This window comes from Cucumis melo, chromosome 1, assembly GCF_025177605.1.
Source record: "Cucumis melo cultivar AY chromosome 1, USDA_Cmelo_AY_1.0, whole genome shotgun sequence".
Taxonomy (NCBI): Eukaryota; Viridiplantae; Streptophyta; class Magnoliopsida; order Cucurbitales; family Cucurbitaceae; genus Cucumis; species Cucumis melo.
The window spans coordinates 2,123,616-2,141,365 of NC_066857.1; the positions used below are offsets into that span (position 1 = coordinate 2,123,616).

At 36.1% G+C, this 17,750-nt stretch overlaps 1 protein-coding gene across 1 annotated transcript; it reads left to right on the top strand.

Annotated features, from left to right (window-relative positions):
* The first annotated feature begins 898 nt into the window (after positions 1–898).
* On the top strand, positions 899–16,564 carry LOC103495458 (mediator of RNA polymerase II transcription subunit 15a). The gene is made up of 11 exons (XM_008457025.3): positions 899–1,410; positions 1,881–1,992; positions 2,276–2,396; positions 2,635–3,969; positions 5,184–5,254; positions 10,632–10,706; positions 10,896–12,311; positions 12,410–12,751; positions 14,748–14,948; positions 15,036–15,124; positions 16,012–16,564. The coding sequence occupies exons 1-11, from the start codon at positions 1,301–1,303 to the stop codon at positions 16,217–16,219; spliced, it is 4,080 nt and encodes a 1,359-aa protein (XP_008455247.2). The 5' UTR covers positions 899–1,300; the 3' UTR covers positions 16,220–16,564.
* Positions 16,565–17,750: the final 1,186 nt, after the last annotated feature.

Below are 17,750 nucleotides of genomic sequence, written 5' to 3' on the forward strand. Positions count from 1 at the left end.
TGATGTAATAGTTATAACAGTTCGCCTGTTGTTATAATAATTAGTCCGTTAGTCTATTGTTAATTCAATCTAATCAATTATAAATTGGTTAGTTATTCAAACCCCAACTCGCATCATTTTAACTCACATTGAGCCAAGTTTACAAGATGTTGCACCAAAATTTATATTTTTTTTATACGATTGAAGTGAGATAGCAATCTTTTTCCATTCATTATCACAACCATACTACAAATTTGTATGAATATGAATGGTAAATTTTCAATGTATGAAAACGAAGGCCTTTTGGCCATTAGACAACTCTACAACACACGAAAATATCAACAAAAGAAAATAACATATATTTGAAACAATTATAGTTTTAAAGATAACAACAAATGATTCATATGTACCTTAACAATGCTTTTTTCAAATTCGTGTTCCAAAATTTGTTATTTGTTCAAAATTAAAAATTATATATATTTTTCAAAAATTGGTCCATGTTACCCATCTAAAATATTTTAAAGTATATCATTCTTTATTATTAAAATTTAAGCATGAATATATCAAAAATTATTTATATATAAGAAAAACTAAACACAAATATTAATTTTATATTAATTTTTGTATTTCTTATATATCAATCTATTTTTCTATAATTTTTAAAAAATAGATCATTTGAAAAAATATACCTTTCAATATATTTTATCTTCTAGGGATTTTTATTATTATATGGACATCCAAATAAAATTAAGAAAATATTTACAATAAATAAAGGATAATTTATTCCCTCTGATTTTGGTCAAAGAAGTCAAACTCTCACATTAAAGGAAGTTTTGGTTCCAAATTTGGAACTTGAAAGGACATTTTCGTAAAATTGCTGGGTCGTGTAAGTCTTTTAGGCAGGGAACATAGCAAAGAGAGGCATAAAATAACTTTGTTTATCAATGGCTGTTGCTGCTCGCGAAGAAGACTAGAACAAACAGGTTTCTTTCTTGGTTTGTCTTCCACGCATGGAGATGCTTCTCGATCCACACAATACCCACACGCTCTCCTCTTCCATGGCTCGCTAAATCGCGCTACCTGATTAACAATCCTTCGATCATTTATATTCTCTCGTAAATTTTCTAGGTTCCCCCTATTTCCAGATAATCTCTGAATTTGACTCATCATTTCCTGTAATCAGCTCCAAACAATTGCAGAATCCATTCTGCCCGGTTACCATCTCCACCGCCAATTTCTGACCTTCATTGAGCCCACCCCACTCCTTGTTATTGGGGTTTTGGACACACCCTTTTCCTTTGGGTTGTTTGGGAATTTTTGAATGGATGCAAACAATTGGAGACCTACTCAAGGTGGAGAACCTGGAATGGAGGCCGGGGATTGGAGGTCTCAATTGCAGCCAGATTCTCGACATCGAATTGTCAACAAAATGTATGATTTCTTAAAATTTTCTTGCATCCTGCTCTACTATTATATCTTATTTAACATATGCGTTTGAGATTTTATAGCCTTTTCTTTCGTAGTTCGTTGGTTAGATTTAGTTACTCGGGAATGGTTTTTTGAATTCTGTTTATAAAACGTAATTTGTTAAAACTACACGTTATTGGCTTTCCCATCCTTGGATTGAAGATATAGTAGGTTGGGTTTTTGTGGGGAGGTTCTTTTTTGTTTCTTCAGGTATTAGCCTCTTCTTTAGAAAGAAGAAACGTAAGCTATTTGTAGAAGTGGGGATCTTGCTGAATTTGTCTGCGCCATTTTAAAGTATACTCCTCCAAAGTATCTAATATTTTGAATCATGGACATAGATTGCTATTGTAGCTTTCCTTTCAAGAACAACTTCTCATGCTTTTGCTTTTGATATACTAATTAGCCATTATGCTTTTATCTTTATCTTTTTCTAGAATGGAGACATTGAAGAGGCACCTTCCTGTCTCTGGTCAAGAGGGACTGAGTGAACTACGAAAAATTGCTGTAAGGTTTGAGGAAAAGATTTTTACTGCCGCTACCAGTCAGGTATGCTTGCTCACTGTATTGTAGTTTAAATCAAGGATTGTCATTTATGTTTATCCCATATTCTAATAACAATAAGATACCAGTTTGATTTGCTATCTAAGTTTTAGTTGTGTAATGAACGTACTCCTTTTTTTTTTTTTTGTGTGCCCATGTATATTCTTTCATTTCTCTCATTGAAATCCTGTTTTATTATGTTATGTGTTATTGCACCAAACACAACTTTGTTTTAGCAATCTCTTGAGTGAGTACTCTCACCAATTTTATTTTTAACCTATGATTTCAGTCAGATTACCTAAGGAAAATATCTCTGAAGATGCTTACCATGGAAACGAAAACTCAGCCCCCTATGGGGAATCCATTACCATCCAATCCTATGGTGCCTAGCAATAAGCCTTTGGATGCTGGTAAGTTATCAACAAACAATTTGCCACTATTTTGTACATGATGAAAATTTCACCAATAATTTATGAGTCAATTTGTGAATGAATTGCTTGTTGTAGAGTTTTATTTTATTTTTTAAAAATTATTTAATTAACTAATTTTTTATTTTAATTTTAAAATTTTTCTGTTCTTGGATATTGTAATCATTTCTCACTTGGTATTGCATTTTGTTTGACTTGATTTTGTGTATGTTGTAAACAGCATCACAAAGCATGCAGCCTCCATCAATTTCTGTTCCTCAGTCATCCAATCAGTCTCAGCAGCGCCAGCAAATAATCCCTCAGAACATCCCAAATAATATTGTTCCCCAGAGTTCATCCAGCTTATCTTCTGCAGTACCTCCTGTTGCTGGATTAGCTCCATCTTCAATGTCAAACATGGTTGGTCAGAATCCGAACATTCAAAATGTGTCTGGAGTTCCACAGAATTCTGGTGGAAATGCTATGGGTCAAGGGGTTCCTTCCAATGTATTTACCAACTCTCAGAGACCACTACAAGGAAGACAAGTAGTTCCCCAGCAACAACAGCAGCAGCCGCAAACCCAGCAGCAGCAGTATCTTTATCAGCAACAGCAGCAACAGATGCACCAGATCATGAAGCATAAGTTTCAGCAGGGAAATATGTCACACCCACTTATGCAACCTCCTCACATCCCACAACAGCAACAAAATGTAATGCAATCAAATCAAATGCAATCGTCTCAGCAATCTGTCATGCAACCTTCTATGATGCAATCTTCGCTTTCTAATCTTCAGCAAAACCAGCAATCTCCCATTCAACAGTCCACTCAATCCATGCTTCAGCAGCCTCCACAACCAGTTCTTAGGCAGCAACCACAGTCCCAACAACATGCTGTCATACATCAGCAGCCTACAATGTCACAGCAGACGAACTTGTCCTCCCAGCAGCAACAACAGCTAATCAATCAACAAACAAATTCTTCAAACATGCAGCAGAGTCCATTAATCGGGCAGCAGACCAGTGTTGGGGACATGCAGCAACAGCTGCCTCAACAATCAAGGTCGCATGGGCAGCAGAGTAATCTGTCGAACATGCAGTCTCCGCCATCACAGCAGCACATGGCTCAGCAAAGCAACCTATCAAGTTTGCAGCAGCAGCAGTTAGGACCTCAAAGTAATGTTTCTGGACTACAACAAATGCATGGAACTCAGTCAGGTAACTCAAACATGCAATCAAACCAGCACTCCATGCATTTGCTGCAACAGAACAAGGTTCAAATGCAGCAGCAACCTCCACAAAATACATCGAATTTATTGTCAACCCAAGGTCAGCAAGGTCAACTTCAGTCATCCCAACAGTTGATGTCACAGATTCCGTTGCAATCCACACAAGTCCAACAACAGGTTCCTCTACAGCAGCAGCAGCAGCAGCAGGCAACTGCCATGTCGCATGAGCTCCAACAAAGGATTCCAGTTGGAGGTCAAGCACCTGGCTCCTTGCTTCAATCACAAAACGTAATGGATCAGCAAAAGCAGTTGTATCATTCACAAAGAGCTCTTCCAGAGACATCATCGAGTATGTTTTCTTGCTTTGTTATAATTTGGGAGTCTTATCATTAACCATTGAATGATCAAACCAGTAGATATTTTGAATGATAGCTTAATCCAGTGATCTTGTTGAAAACGTGAGATGTTAAAATGAGAAATGGAAAAAACATAGAGGGAAAGAACAATTGCATATGCCCGATTTTGGGATTTGGTGCTATAGAGTTTCTTGAGAATCGAATGGAAATAATGAGTTTTCACATAATTTGTTATTTTAATGATCCTCGATTATGTTCTTACATCACCTTTTATAATTTCATATTTATAAAATTTGTCTCTTCTAAAGAAAAATTTATTCTTGGGATATAGCATGGTTCGATTTTCTTAAATTTCATGGCGAAGTTATTCATGTAGTATTTAAAGTCATTGTGTAATTTGGTTTTTTCTTAAGTTATACAGCTTCTATCTTAGTGAAATGGAATTGTATAGTTTGTTGTTTCTTCGGGTTTTTATGCAAAAAATTTGCTAATTATGGAGCCTTACCCAGCTATAAGTCTTCAATGTAACTAGGAAGGCATAAGGTTAAGTTGAATAATCCAAATGTATAAGACTAAGCTCCTTTCCAAAAAAAAAAAAAAAGTAAAAGATTAACTCTCAGCAATAAACCTACAGTAACGGAAGAGGTGGTTGATGCTTCCTTTGTCGAGAGATTAAAAATATCCCAATGAAGAAAGAGCCCCCAGCTTGAATTCTTTTTCCATAGAAGAAAAGATTGAAAAGCTTAGCTTCTTTTGCAAAAGTAATCATAAGAAAAACTTGGCTTCTTTTAGCACTTTACCTTTTGTTTCCATGTCCTTTTGTTCTTGTGGCTTTCTTTTATGAAGAGCTGGTTTCGGGGTCCCTTCATTGAGACAATCAAATTAGACTCTCTTTTCATCAGCCTTGAGTTGAGGATTCTGACCTAGCTCGATGACCCCTCTGTGAAGCTCTAGTCCTTTCTGCGTACAGTGCTGATTGGTAGTGATGGTTTTGGTGATGGTGTGTTATTCATCACCCCCTGTTTTCTGTTTAACATTTAAACTTTCTACTTGGGCCCCGATTCTCATTTTTCTTTTACTGTTCTCAATGAAGGCTGAATTTATTATTAGGGAGCATGTTATTCATCCCTATTTCTGTGCTGCAGTATAGCTATATCCCTCTGGCACACATTTTCCTGATCTGCTGACATTTGTTTAATTTATGTAGCATCTTTAGATTCCACGGCTCAGACAGGACAAGCCAATGGTGGTGATTGGCAAGAGGAGATTTATCAAAAGGTACTAAGCTAAACTCAATTTGCAATATTTTTAGAGGAGGTACAAATTGTAAATGTTGGCTTTACTATTCTTTGTTGTGGCACAATTTTACTACCAAGCAGGCTGTTTAACTTGATTTTTTTTTTGATAATATAAAAGATTCCTAATTTCCCAATGTAAGCAAAAGGTTTGACAATCAAGTAGATTAGGGGTCAATTTTGAGCATAAGCTTTGGGAAAAATCCTTTATAACTAAAACTCCAGTGATTTGAGTCTTGTTTCCATTCTAGAGGTGGTTTACATCGGTAAAGACCAGGGTCTTTAGGTTGTGTATGGAATTGACCTGGGAAAAGATGGATTTGATAAACAGATCTTTTCATATTTTAAGAGCTTCCTTATAAAAGTGGAATTCATCCTTTCCCTTTTCTGTTCTCTCTTTAATTCTTCCTGGATCATCTTAATTGGGTTCAAACGTTTACTTATTGTTTCAAGATGTTAAAGGATGCCATCATTCTTTGTATTACTCCGGTAGGAATACAAAGAATGATGACCCCTCTGTTGTGGAGGCAAAGAATTGGGCCATAAGTGGTGATCGGTTTATTGGATCACTTGGACAATGGCATAACTTGATAAGAATGTTCAAGATATATACTTTGGGATTCAAAGAGGTCGTGGCCATTTTTCAATTAGATGTGATTAAAATGTGAGTTTATGACTACCGCAGAAATTGATACTATACATGCCTCTGTCAATTGAAGTTGGTTTTTCCTGCGAAAACAGAATCTCAGACTTTTCATACACGTAAATCACTTTTCAAATGTGTTTAGGAAAAATCATTTTTGCTCTATGAAATGGAGTAGAAAAACTTTTCAAATCCCAAAATTTGTTTTAAATTCTCCAAGATATCTTTAAATTTTATAAATGAATGTCTCTTTTTATTTTATTTTTGAAAGGAAACACAACTTTTCATTTGATATAACAAAAAGAGTCCAATGCTCAACTTATAACGAAACATATAGTAAAAACAATAAACTTAACCAAATCAAATTTTGGACAATCTGAACTCAAGACCAAAACTAAACAGAGAAAGTGAAGATTTTAGTGGGGCCTCAATTGAAAGTTGTTCCTCATCTTATTTGGGTAGATGGAGTCGAAGCGGTTCTATCAATAATTTTGTTTGAAAGGAGTCAAATTTTCAGAACAAGGCCCTTCCTTGGATGGAGCGTTATGAGATTGTGCAAGTCAAAGCTTCCTCTTCCTGTTCTCTATCAAAATTATTTGTAGACTTCTCAATTCAAGATATTAACTTAAATTGGGATTTTCTTCTTTTTTTATTTGGAAACAGAAACTGAACTTCTCATTAATATAATGAAAAGAGGGTAATGCTCAAAATACAAAGAAACCAAATTACAATTAAAACTCCGTAACATAACATAAGGATAAAAGAGTGAGTAGGTGCACCATGACATTTTAACTAGGTTGACACACTGTTAGCATCTCATCATATCCAAATACAAGAATTCCAATAAGTCTTAGTACAAAAGTACATAGAGGATACAAATGCGTTCCGACTAAGACATTTATTCTAAATTGAGTAATCCAAAAAATAACCTGTGGATTGAGCACACCAAGAAGAAGCTAGGTGATGAGCGGGCCAAAACGATCTAACCGATCAGAGAGTTTATCATCAAATACTCTTTGGTTGCATTCAAACCAAATTTTCGAGATCAAAGTTTTAACAACTTTGGACAAAAGAAGGGCTTTGGAGGATAATAACGAGCCAACCAACAATTGGGAGACATTTTCCCTAATTGATTGCATGAAAACTCAAAGTAAGTTGAAAGAAGAGAATAACTTAACCAACAATTGTTGGAAAACGAACAAGTAATCATAGGTGCCACAAATCTTCTCCACTTGCTTAACAAAAGGGACAAATTGAAGGGGACAAATATTGATCTCGAAGCTTGTGTTGCAGAGTTGCCGAGCCATTGGATGGGGGATAGACCCCTCTTTTCTATGTTTCCTTGGTTGTATCATTTATCGTCCTTTAAAAATTATCTTGTGTCAGATATTTGGTTTAATGGGGGAACTCTGTTTCTTTCTTGTTTGGTTTCCGTCATTTGTTGTCCAATAGGAGGGAAACGATGAAGGTAGATTCTCTCCTTTCTTTGATTGAGGGTTTTAACTTCAGTTGTGGGGTGAAGCACTTTTGATGGCTTTTTTGAACTTATTGTCTTTCATGCTATGACTTGGTGTGAATGTACATCTTTCTGTAGTTCATACAATCTCTCCTCTTTTGACCAATTGAATGAATCTTTTGTAACTCTGTTGGATTGGGCTTTGACCACTTTTTGTAAATTTCATATATCAATGAAATTTGTTTCCTATAAAAAAACTTCAGCCTTGGGAGAGGGGATGTCTGTGTTAGCAGTCCTAGTCCTTTAGAGGGCCTCTCTTATAAGTCTTTTTTTAGGATTTTATTGGACTTGTCTCCTGTTGTTGTTGAGTTCTTTGATGTTTTATGGAGGATTTAGATTTCAAAGAAAGTCAAGTTCTTTTCTTGGCAAGTTTTGCTCGGTTGTGAGAACACAATGAATAGGCTCTCGAGAAAAATGCCTTCGTTAATAGGTCCTGTTTGTCCAAAGGTGAAGGAAAACATGGATCACCTTCTGTGGGAGTGTCAGAGTTTGCGAGATTGGTGGAAATTGTTTCTTCCTAGAGTTTGATTTTGTGCTTGCTCACAAGAGGGGCATTCACCGTTCAAAGATAAAGGTCGTCTTTTCTTGTGTTAGAGGGTGTGTGCTTTGTTGTGGGAACTTTGGGGGAATATGTGTTGAGATGAATTTTGAGTCTTTGACCATCTGCGGATGAGAACAAAATATTCCCAAGGATTTTCTTCAAAAGCACAAGTATAAACTTCTGGAAAAATAATTTACTTGGTAATGATCAAGGTCGAAGTCAGGTATTCTCAAGTCAAATAATCCTATTAGGGGGTGTTTGGTTAGCGATAAAAATAAAGAGTTGAGTTGGTAATAATTATAGGGAAGTAGTTGGGGGGCGTTGACACGAATAACGAAGTGAGAAATGTGGTTGATGCGAATAACGAGGTAAAAAACCTCTTTAATTATTGGTGAACCAAAACAGTGGGTTGACACGAATAACAAAGTGAGAAATGTGAGTTGATGCGAATAACGAGGTAAAAAACCTCTTTAATTATTGGTGAACCAAACGGTGGGTTGGTTTTTTTAACCCACCCAACCCAACTCTCCCAAATTACTCAAGTTGTCGAACACCCCCTTAATGATTTCTTTTTTATTCAAACATATTTAGGACTATCATTCCTGCAATAGAAGATTGTGACAAGCAACTGGATTATTAGTGGCATGATTTGTAATTTTAAGATTCGAGAAAGGGAAACATTGTCCAAAAATGATTATTTACTTCCACTTTTTAAGATAGTAAGATAAGATACCAATTCAACTATTTTCATAGGGTGGCCAGTGGTGGAATTAACAAAAATGTTATTTTTGATACCCTTGTTAGTATTAATGGGAGTATGTAGAGGTAAGTAGAGGAGGTACACCAATTTTTCTTATCTCTTTATAGCTCGACTATTTCTCCCAAAACTTTCCTTGAAGGGCTTGATTGGTCCCCATCTTGACTGAAGACAGGGTGGTTTCGGATTCTCTTTCTCTCTTGAGTATATTAGGTTTTTTCTTTCATGATGACGGGTTTGTATTAAATATGATCTCTTGAAAGTGTTATTTTAGCTCTATTAGAAAGAAGGGTTGAAAAGGGTCAAGGATTTTAGAGGATTTTGATTAGCTCGTTGTTATTGTTGAGTTTTATTTAGTTATTGTTTGTATATGTTTTAGTCCTTTTGCTCTCTGTATAATTCTCTTGTATTTTGAGCATTAGTCTCTCTTGTTATTGTTATTAATAAAGAAGCTTGTCTCCTTTTAAAAAAAAGGGTCAAGGGTTTTAGACCCATTCATTTGATTACTAATGTTATAAAATTGTGGCCAATGGCTTGGCAGATATACTTAAGAAAGTCCATCCTAGAACCATCTTTGACACACAAGGGGCCTCCCATTGTTGGGTGGCAAATCGCAGACCAGTCTTTTATTGCTAAATGAGGCAACAGAAGAGAATTGTGAAGGGATTATTTTAAAATTGAATTCGAAAAAGCTTAGGATCACGTGCGCTGGGATTTCGTGGATAGAGTTCTTGTGTAAAGAAAAAAAAAAGGAAAAAGAGAAGGGTGTTGAGTATTGTTGGAGTTGCATTGAGATGGTTAAGTTCTAATCCGTGGGAAAACTTGGGGCAGGAATATCGAATACAAGCCACTCGTGTCTGAGACTAGATTGTAGTTTCTTTATTGATAGCAATATACATTTCTATCTTTAGTGTTCTTTATGTTCTTGAGTACTCTTGTTAGGTGGCCTAACATCATTACTCTTTAACTTTCCTAATTTTTATGAAAAGGAAATCAGCCTCTTTATTGATAATAATAAAGTTTAAAGTACAAAAGATTTATACGAAGAGTGAAACAAAAAGGCCCATAGGATCAGTAAACGCACTTGGACATCTCAACTAGGTTGATACTTCCTTAGTGTCTTCATCATCCAACAAAAAATACATGATAAAAACTTACAAGAATACAACAATCAGGGGCTGTAAAGCAAGTAAACCAAGCAACAAGAAAAAAACAGAAGAAATGAGGCGTGAAAGGCCTGAAGAAGTGAAGACAAAAGTCTTTCAGTGATAGCTGCAAAAAACCTGAGTCATGAAGAAGGTACTAATGGTTTGGAAAAATGAGGGCCTGCTAATTAAGACTTGTTCTCTTGGATGGAGAATGCTTCAACATCTCTGTGAAGTACACCAAGCTGCAGCGTTCCTATTAGCTATCTCAAAGCGGTCTAACCAATACATCACCTTATCATGAAAGATTCTTTGGTTTCTTTCTAACCAAATTTCTGCCAACACAACCTTTGATAAGTTTGCCCAAATTAGTCTCGGTCTTTTCTTTGAAATGGGCCTCAACAAAACTTACTTTCCTAATTACTTGTTTATGTATTTGAAGCATCCGAGGGTTAAGAGGATTGGGTTTCTTAGGTACCTTTTGTCAAAAGGTATGATTTAGAATGGTGGGTCCTCTTTGATTAATTGGAAGGTTGTGTCTTATAAGGCGCTTTAGTTTTTAGTTTAATTTTGTTTGTTTGTTTCGTTTTGTTTTTCGTTTTTCTTTTTTTTTTGTGATTTGGTTTGTTTTTGTGTGGGTGGGGTGGGGGGATTCTATTTTCTTCGGGAAATGTACTTTCTTTGTAGAATTTAGCATCCTAAAAAATATTGTTTAACTGCTTTCTTCTCCTTCTCCTCCTCCTTCCTCTTTTTTGTAGATTAAAGCTATGAGGGAGTTGTACTTTAATGAATTGAAAGAGATGTACCAGAAAATTCTTCCAAAAGTGCATCAGGTATGTGATTCTACATCTATATCCTAGAGCATTTGACTTTTGATATTATTAACTGTCGTGGTAGCTGAATCTTCGTTGAGTGCGTTCATTGATCTATCACCTTTCCATATGTTTGCATGCATTGTAGTTTCTTTCATTCCCTCTGTGAGTATGCACTGATATTGTGTAATTTGGTATTTTATTGTGCAGTATGACAGTCTTCCACAACAACCAAAGTTAGAGCAGCTAAATAAGCTGAAGACATTTAAGGGCATTTTGGAACGCCTTCTGACGTTTTTACAGCTTTCAAAAAATAGTATTGCAATTGAATTGAAAGATAAGATAGGCCAGTATGAGAAGCAGATTGTTAGTTTTTTACATTCCAACAGGCCTTCAAGGAATCGAGCCCCTACACTGCAGCCAGGACAGCATCCTACCATACAACCTATACAACAGTCACAATCACAGATGACCCCGTTGCAATCTCCTGAAAATCAAATCAATCCCCAACTGCATTCTGCGAACATGCAAGGTTCTGTTGCTCCTGTGCAGCAGAATAATATGAGCAGTCTGCAGCATAATTCTCTTCCAACTTTTTCAGGATCAGCAGCACAACAAAACATGACGATCCCGATGCAGCCTGGTTCCAGTTTGGAATCAGGACAAGGTAATTCACTGAGCTCGTTGCAGCAGGTTGCTGCTGGGTCTTTGCAACAGAACCCTTCAAACAGTTCCCAACGGTCAAATAATGGTTCTTTGCCATCACAAAATGTGGTGAACACTCTGCAGCAAAACATCAATTCTCTTCAATCAAACCCTAATATGCTTCAACATCCACATCTGAAACAACAGGATCCACAACAGTTGCTGCAGTCACAACAACTGAAACAAATGCAGCAAAGACAGCTGAAGCAGCAGGTGTTGCAACACCAGCAACACCAGCAACACCAGCAACACCAGCAGCAACAGCAACAGCAACAGCAACAGCAGCCACAATTACATCAGCAACAGTCACAGCTTCATCAACAAGGAAAGCAACAGTTACCCACACAAATGCAGACACACCCAATGTCACACCTTAATCAAATGGAGATCAGTGATCTGAAAATAAGACAGGGGCTTGCTGCAAAGCCAGGGATGTTTCAACATCTCCCAGCAACTCAGCGTGCGGCTTATACCCATCAGCAGATGAAACCAGGGACTTCATTTCCTATTTCTCCCCCAATCTTTCAGGCTGCATCCCCTCAAGTTGCCCAAAATTCTTCTCCACAGGTCGATCAACAAAGCCTTCTTTCATCCATTACTAAAACTGGAACTCCTTTGCAATCTGCAAGCTCCCCTTTTGTTGTACCATCTCCTTCAACACCCATGGCTCCATCTCCAATGCCTGGTGAATCTGAAAAGCCCACTTCTGGTGTCTCAGCACATACAAATGCTGGGAATGCTGGACAACAAACTGGTGTGTCTGGGACACAAGCCCAATCTCTTGCCATTGGCACCCCTGGGATATCTGCCTCACCATTGCTAGCTGAGTGTGGTACAGATGGCGCTTATGCCAATGTGTTACCAACTGTTTCTGGCAAATCAAGTTTTACAGAGCAGCCTCTTGAACGCTTAATTAAAGCGGTTAGCAGAAACCTTGAGTGCTTCTATTTATTTGTGGATTAAATTGTTAGTATTCTTCTTGATTGTTTCTTCATTTGTAACCTTGTTATGGTTTTCAGGTTAAATCTATGTCACCTAAAGCTTTGAGTGCCTCTGTCAATGGCATTGGATCAGTTGTCAGTATGATTGATAGGATAGCAGGCTCGGCCCCTGGAAATGGGTCGAGAGCTGCAGTTGGGGAGGATCTGGTTGCCATGACAAAATGTCGGTTACAAGCAAGAAATTTTTCACACGATGGACCAAATGGAACCAAAAAGATGAGACGCCACACAAGTGCAATGCCCTTAAATGTCGTATCATCAGCTGGAAGTGTAAATGATGTTTTTAAACCACTGACTGGTGCTGAGACATCTGATCTTGAGTCAACTGCAACATCTAGTGCCAAAAGGCCCAGGGTTGAGGTATTAGCAACTTTACATATTGTATGTCGTATGAGGGTGAAATAAAATATTATTTTTTTTATAAAATAAAAGATATATATTGTTTTTTGTTTGTTTTGTTTTGTCTTTTTTCATAAAAAACAATTTCATTGATTGAATGAAATATCCCTAGAGACAAAAGAGGCCCAACCACAGGGAACAAAAAAGATGCTTCCAGTTAGCATCAACGAAATTCAAACTATGACTTTGTAGAGGTGGTAGATGTTTATCCCCCCAAAAAAACGAAACATTGAAAATAGCAAACACGAGTATCTCTCCAGCATCTTTTCCTTTGCCATGGAAAATTATGTTATTTCTTTCTTCATCCCCATATCTGATATCTTTTACAAAACAACCCTAATTAAGCAAGATGTAATATGAGCTTTAGTAGCCTTGAATCACTGATCAATAAAAAGCATCCTGATCCAATGAGTGTTTCAAGGTAGGGGACAGTAATCCAACCAGCAGATGACAGGTCAGTCCATATTTTAGCTGAAACTTGGCAATGGAAAAAGATATGGTTCTGTGATTCAATGTCTTTTTTGCAAATGTAGCACCAACATTGAGAGAGGTAGAACCAAGGGCATACCTTTTGAAGCATATCTATTACCAATTTAAGGCAACAAAAGGGCTTTCACGGGGCAGCATTATCAGAGCCACTCTTTGGAAGATTTGGAAAGAGAGGAATTTTAGGATTTTTAAAGGAAAAGAAAGATCCTCGGGATGTTCACGAGTCATCTATTTTCAATGCCTTTTTTGGTGTAGAAATATACAGCCCCTCGGTAGTTACAATTTAAATTTCCTTGTATCCAAGTGGAGGAATCTTTTGTAATCCCATTTTCTACTCTTTGGAGATTTCATTTATCGATGAAATAGTTCCTTTTGTAAAGGGAAAATAAAACAAAAAACAAAAAATGAAAAAACAAACTTGTTTTGGGCAAGTGAACTTCCAAATAGGCTTGTAAAGAACTTGTGATGATGTGATGAGTGGGGGCTAGTTTAGATAGATAGTATTAGGAGACCCAATTTAAAGAGCAGATAAGCTTCATCATTAGTTATCTAATTACGTTTAGAGGTCATACATATGCTTCCCTTTTTTTCTGTGGGCTTGGTTTTTTGTATGCCTGTGTATTCCTTCAGTTTTTTTCAATGAAGGTTGTTCATATATATGCCTCACATTTTTCTCCTTTTTCCTTGGGACATTCTTCTGTTTTATTAGATATTTTTCAATATTCAACTAATTTTTGTAACCATTTTGAACTTGATATACATATTTTACTTTGACTTTTGCTCCTTTTTATTTCTTTTCTTTAGGTGGCTGGGGGTAAGTATTAGTAACCTACATTGTTGTTAAACATCAATATGCTTACAAGAGTGTTAATGATGTAATAGTTATAACAGTTAGCCTGTTGTTATAACAATTAATTAGTTAGTCTGTTATTAATTCAAACTAATCAGTTATAAACTGATTGGTTATCCCAGCCCCAACTGTCTATCTAATTAATTGTTATAACAACAGGCTAACTGTTATAACTATTACATCAGTTAACTTTAGCCCCTCCTCAATTTGTCCCTTTTTTACTTTTTATTTGATGGTCCAATGTCTTGTAGTTGGAGAAATATAATTTCAAGACATAGTATACTTGTTTGATGTAGGAGTAGTTGTGTAGGAATAAACTGTTTAAGTCGCCGTTTTTAACAGCTTGTTTTATTCTACGACTATTAGCAAGTGGCTGTTCAGGTTGTTATCTCTGTTAGTTATCAATCAGGTTGTTTTTTCTTTTAGTTACAGTTAGTTTGTTATTTCCAGCCCTACTGTTTATAAATAGGCTTAAGGGCTTCTTGCAATTTGCTCGTCATTCTTTATGTCAGAATATCAACACAATATTATCTGTTTTGAACTTGTATTGGCTCACTTTAGTTTTATCGATGATTTCCTTTACGATTTTAGTTATACATGTATATTTACATATTGCAGGCCAATCATGTTCTTCTGGAAGAAATAAGGGAAATAAACCAGCGTCTTATCGACACTGTGGTTGTTATCAGTGACGAAGTAGTTGATCCAAGTGCTTTAGCGGCTGCTGCTGATGGGAGTGAAGGAACAGTTGTCAAGTGTTCTTTTAGTGCTGTGGCTCTCAGTCCCAGCTTAAAATCCCAGTACACTTCTGCACAAATGGTGGGGATATTTCTTATGTATCGGGTTTGGGTTCTTCATTGTCTGCATAATTATCTGTTTTCTTATATTTGCATTTTTATTTTGCAGTCTCCAATTCAGCCTCTACGGTTACTTGTTCCTACAAATTATCCAAATTGTTCTCCAATACTCTTAGACAAGTTTTCTGTTGAAGTCAGGTTTGTACATGGGTTCTGGGTTTTGTTTGTCTTTCTTAACAAATTCAGTTCTATCGTCACAAGTGCTTTATCAATCGTAACGTATAGTTTGATCAAGTCAAATTGGATTTTAGTTAATGGAAGTTTGCGACTAAAAAGAAACGGCACACTTTTGTATTTTTTATTAGAAGAGTATGTATTATTTCCTTTAAAAAAAAGAAAAAAATTGTGGAGGATATGATTAAGGTTGTAATTACAAAAGTTAAAGAAAGAAGTGACTTATCTTCGAAGACCCTTCTATTCTGTTCTCTCCAAAGAGGGCACGAGCAGTACAGCCCCATAGAATTTTAGCTTTACCTTTGAGGCCCCAACTTCTGAGAGCTTCCACCAGCCACTCATTCATCTTATTAGGAATACAGATGTTGATGCCAAAAGCCTTAAAGAGTTGCTCCCAACCTCTTCAGCAGAATTACAATTTAGGAAAAGGTGATTGTTGCAGTCCTCATCTTTGAGGCACAAAGGGCACATTGATGGAAACATACAACGACTCCTAAACTTCTTTTGCATTTTCTCATGAGTATTTAGGGTATTCTGGTCAAGACTTCAAAGATTTTAACCGGATACTAAACTTCCCCTTCCTTTTAATAAAAAGACTGTTAGGAGAGATAGAGTACTAAAGATTTTATCTACCGTTGATAATAGTTCTCCCAATTATCTACCCTTGTTTCTCTTTACTACTTGAGTCTGCTTCTTACCCTTGTTTCTCTTTTCTACTTGAGTCTGCTTCTTGCTTAAAATCCTGAAATTTTCCGTTTAATTCCATTACTATATTTTGATAATTTCGTTTCAGCTTTATTGGTCCCAAACCACCGTCCTATTATCTTAATTATCATCACTTTTTCTTGCAGCAAGGAATATGAAGACCTTTCAATAAAGGCCAAGTCAAGATTTAGCATATCCTTACGAAACCTTTCACAACCGATGTTGCTGAGGGACATAGCAAGAACATGGGATATCTGCGCACGGGCTGTTGTTTCTGAGTACGCTCAGCAGAGCGGTGGTGGCAGCTTTTGCTCAAAGTATGGTGCTTGGGAGAACTGTCTGAGCGCTGCATGATTCGAACAATCCATCTACATCACAAATTTCCGTGAACCATCCCAAATGATTTCCAGCAAGCTGACTGACCAGCCCCGCATGCTTGGGGAAGACAGGCAGTTTATTTAAATAATGTTAACATATCCCAAAGTAGGTCCCTCTTTAAGCTTAAAATCTTGTTTATTAAATGTCATATCATGGGCAGTAGGCTAATTGAGTCTTCGTACTTTGCCACGATGGATCTGTTTCGCTTGTCAAAACCGATGCCTCTTTTGGCTACCTATCTGTAAATCATAATATGGGGGACTGTAAAAGGGAAACCCCTGATGTTTAATGAATGCATAAATATATCTGTTTGATAGGAAATTTTTTCCTTCTACATTGTCTCGATTGAAAATTTCATGTGGAATAAAATGTCTCTACTGTATCATTGCCCTTCTTTTTTATGTAATATGTAGAAGTTCAAATTCTTATTTTGACAATATTTTAAGTTTTCAATTCTTGCTAGGAAGTTCTTACCTTTCTCTGGCATTTATTGCTATTGTAGACATGTTTTGAAGTATAGAATAACATATTTAGCGTAGGTTCTCTCTCTTTATTACCTATTTCAACCCCAAGAAAATAATAATTTCTTCATCGTTTCCATTTTGTGTTGATCTTCCATTTTCTTGCTGTTGTACTTTTTATTCACATTTTCTGTTTTATATGTTGGGATGCAAATTTCATTCTCTTTTTCCCCCTTTCTTTTCCCCTTCCCATCACTACTTCCCTATTGTGTTCATTTTCCTCATTCAATTTCACATATATGTTTTAATATTACGAACCTATTAATTCCTTTTCAGACCAAATTGATTATTTAATGTATAAGTTGAATAAATTATATGTAGCTTCTCTCTACACTTATTTTGACAAAGGTTGAGAAGGTTATGGTATGTTCATGAATAATGAGAGTTTACATATTTGTATATTTGTGAGAAGGGACTGGAATAGAACAACCCAAAATTTGACTCGTGGTCAATTGTCTATTTTATTTTTATGGCTTTTTTAATTTTCTAACGTAAGTTATTTCGAATTGTAATGATATTTATAACTTTCTTATCGTGGCATAATCTACCGAGAAAAGTGTTTTTGTTTAATGAAGGTTATTTATTAAGAAAAATGAGAGTTGTAATCTTTGAAATATGGTTGGTCTTTGTATTGTTTATGCAATTGTGCGAAGATAGTACAAAGATCATTATTTTTAGTGCAAATCAAGTTTCTAAAGTTTTTCTTTTGAAATTATGGTCTTTGTGTTAAAGCTTGAGCCTATAAAAAAACAAGAAAAATACAAAATTGGTTATTTTCCAAGTTTCTTGACTTCCCAAAGTAAATTATAACAGTTAGTCTAGTTAGTTTAGAAGATGCATGAAAAAATTTGGACAAAGACTATGACGAATAAACGAGTGACAAGACTTTGAACCAAGATTGACAAGAAGCTTTGCATAATCATAGATAAAAAAAAAAAAAAAGCCATTGATCATTATTCATCAAAGCCATCGATAATGCAAAATTT

Bases quoted from the DNA above. Each gene is read 5' to 3' on its own strand.
- LOC103495458 (XM_008457025.3), top strand. From the start codon at position 1,301: ATGGATGCAAACAATTGGAGACCTACTCAAGGTGGAGAACCTGGAATG. The intron at 2,397-2,634 runs GTAAGTTATCAA...TGTTGTAAACAG, and splicing joins CAATAAGCCTTTGGATGCTG to CATCACAAAGCATGCAGCCT. The intron at 10,707-10,895 runs GTATGTGATTCT...TTTATTGTGCAG, and splicing joins TTCTTCCAAAAGTGCATCAG to TATGACAGTCTTCCACAACA.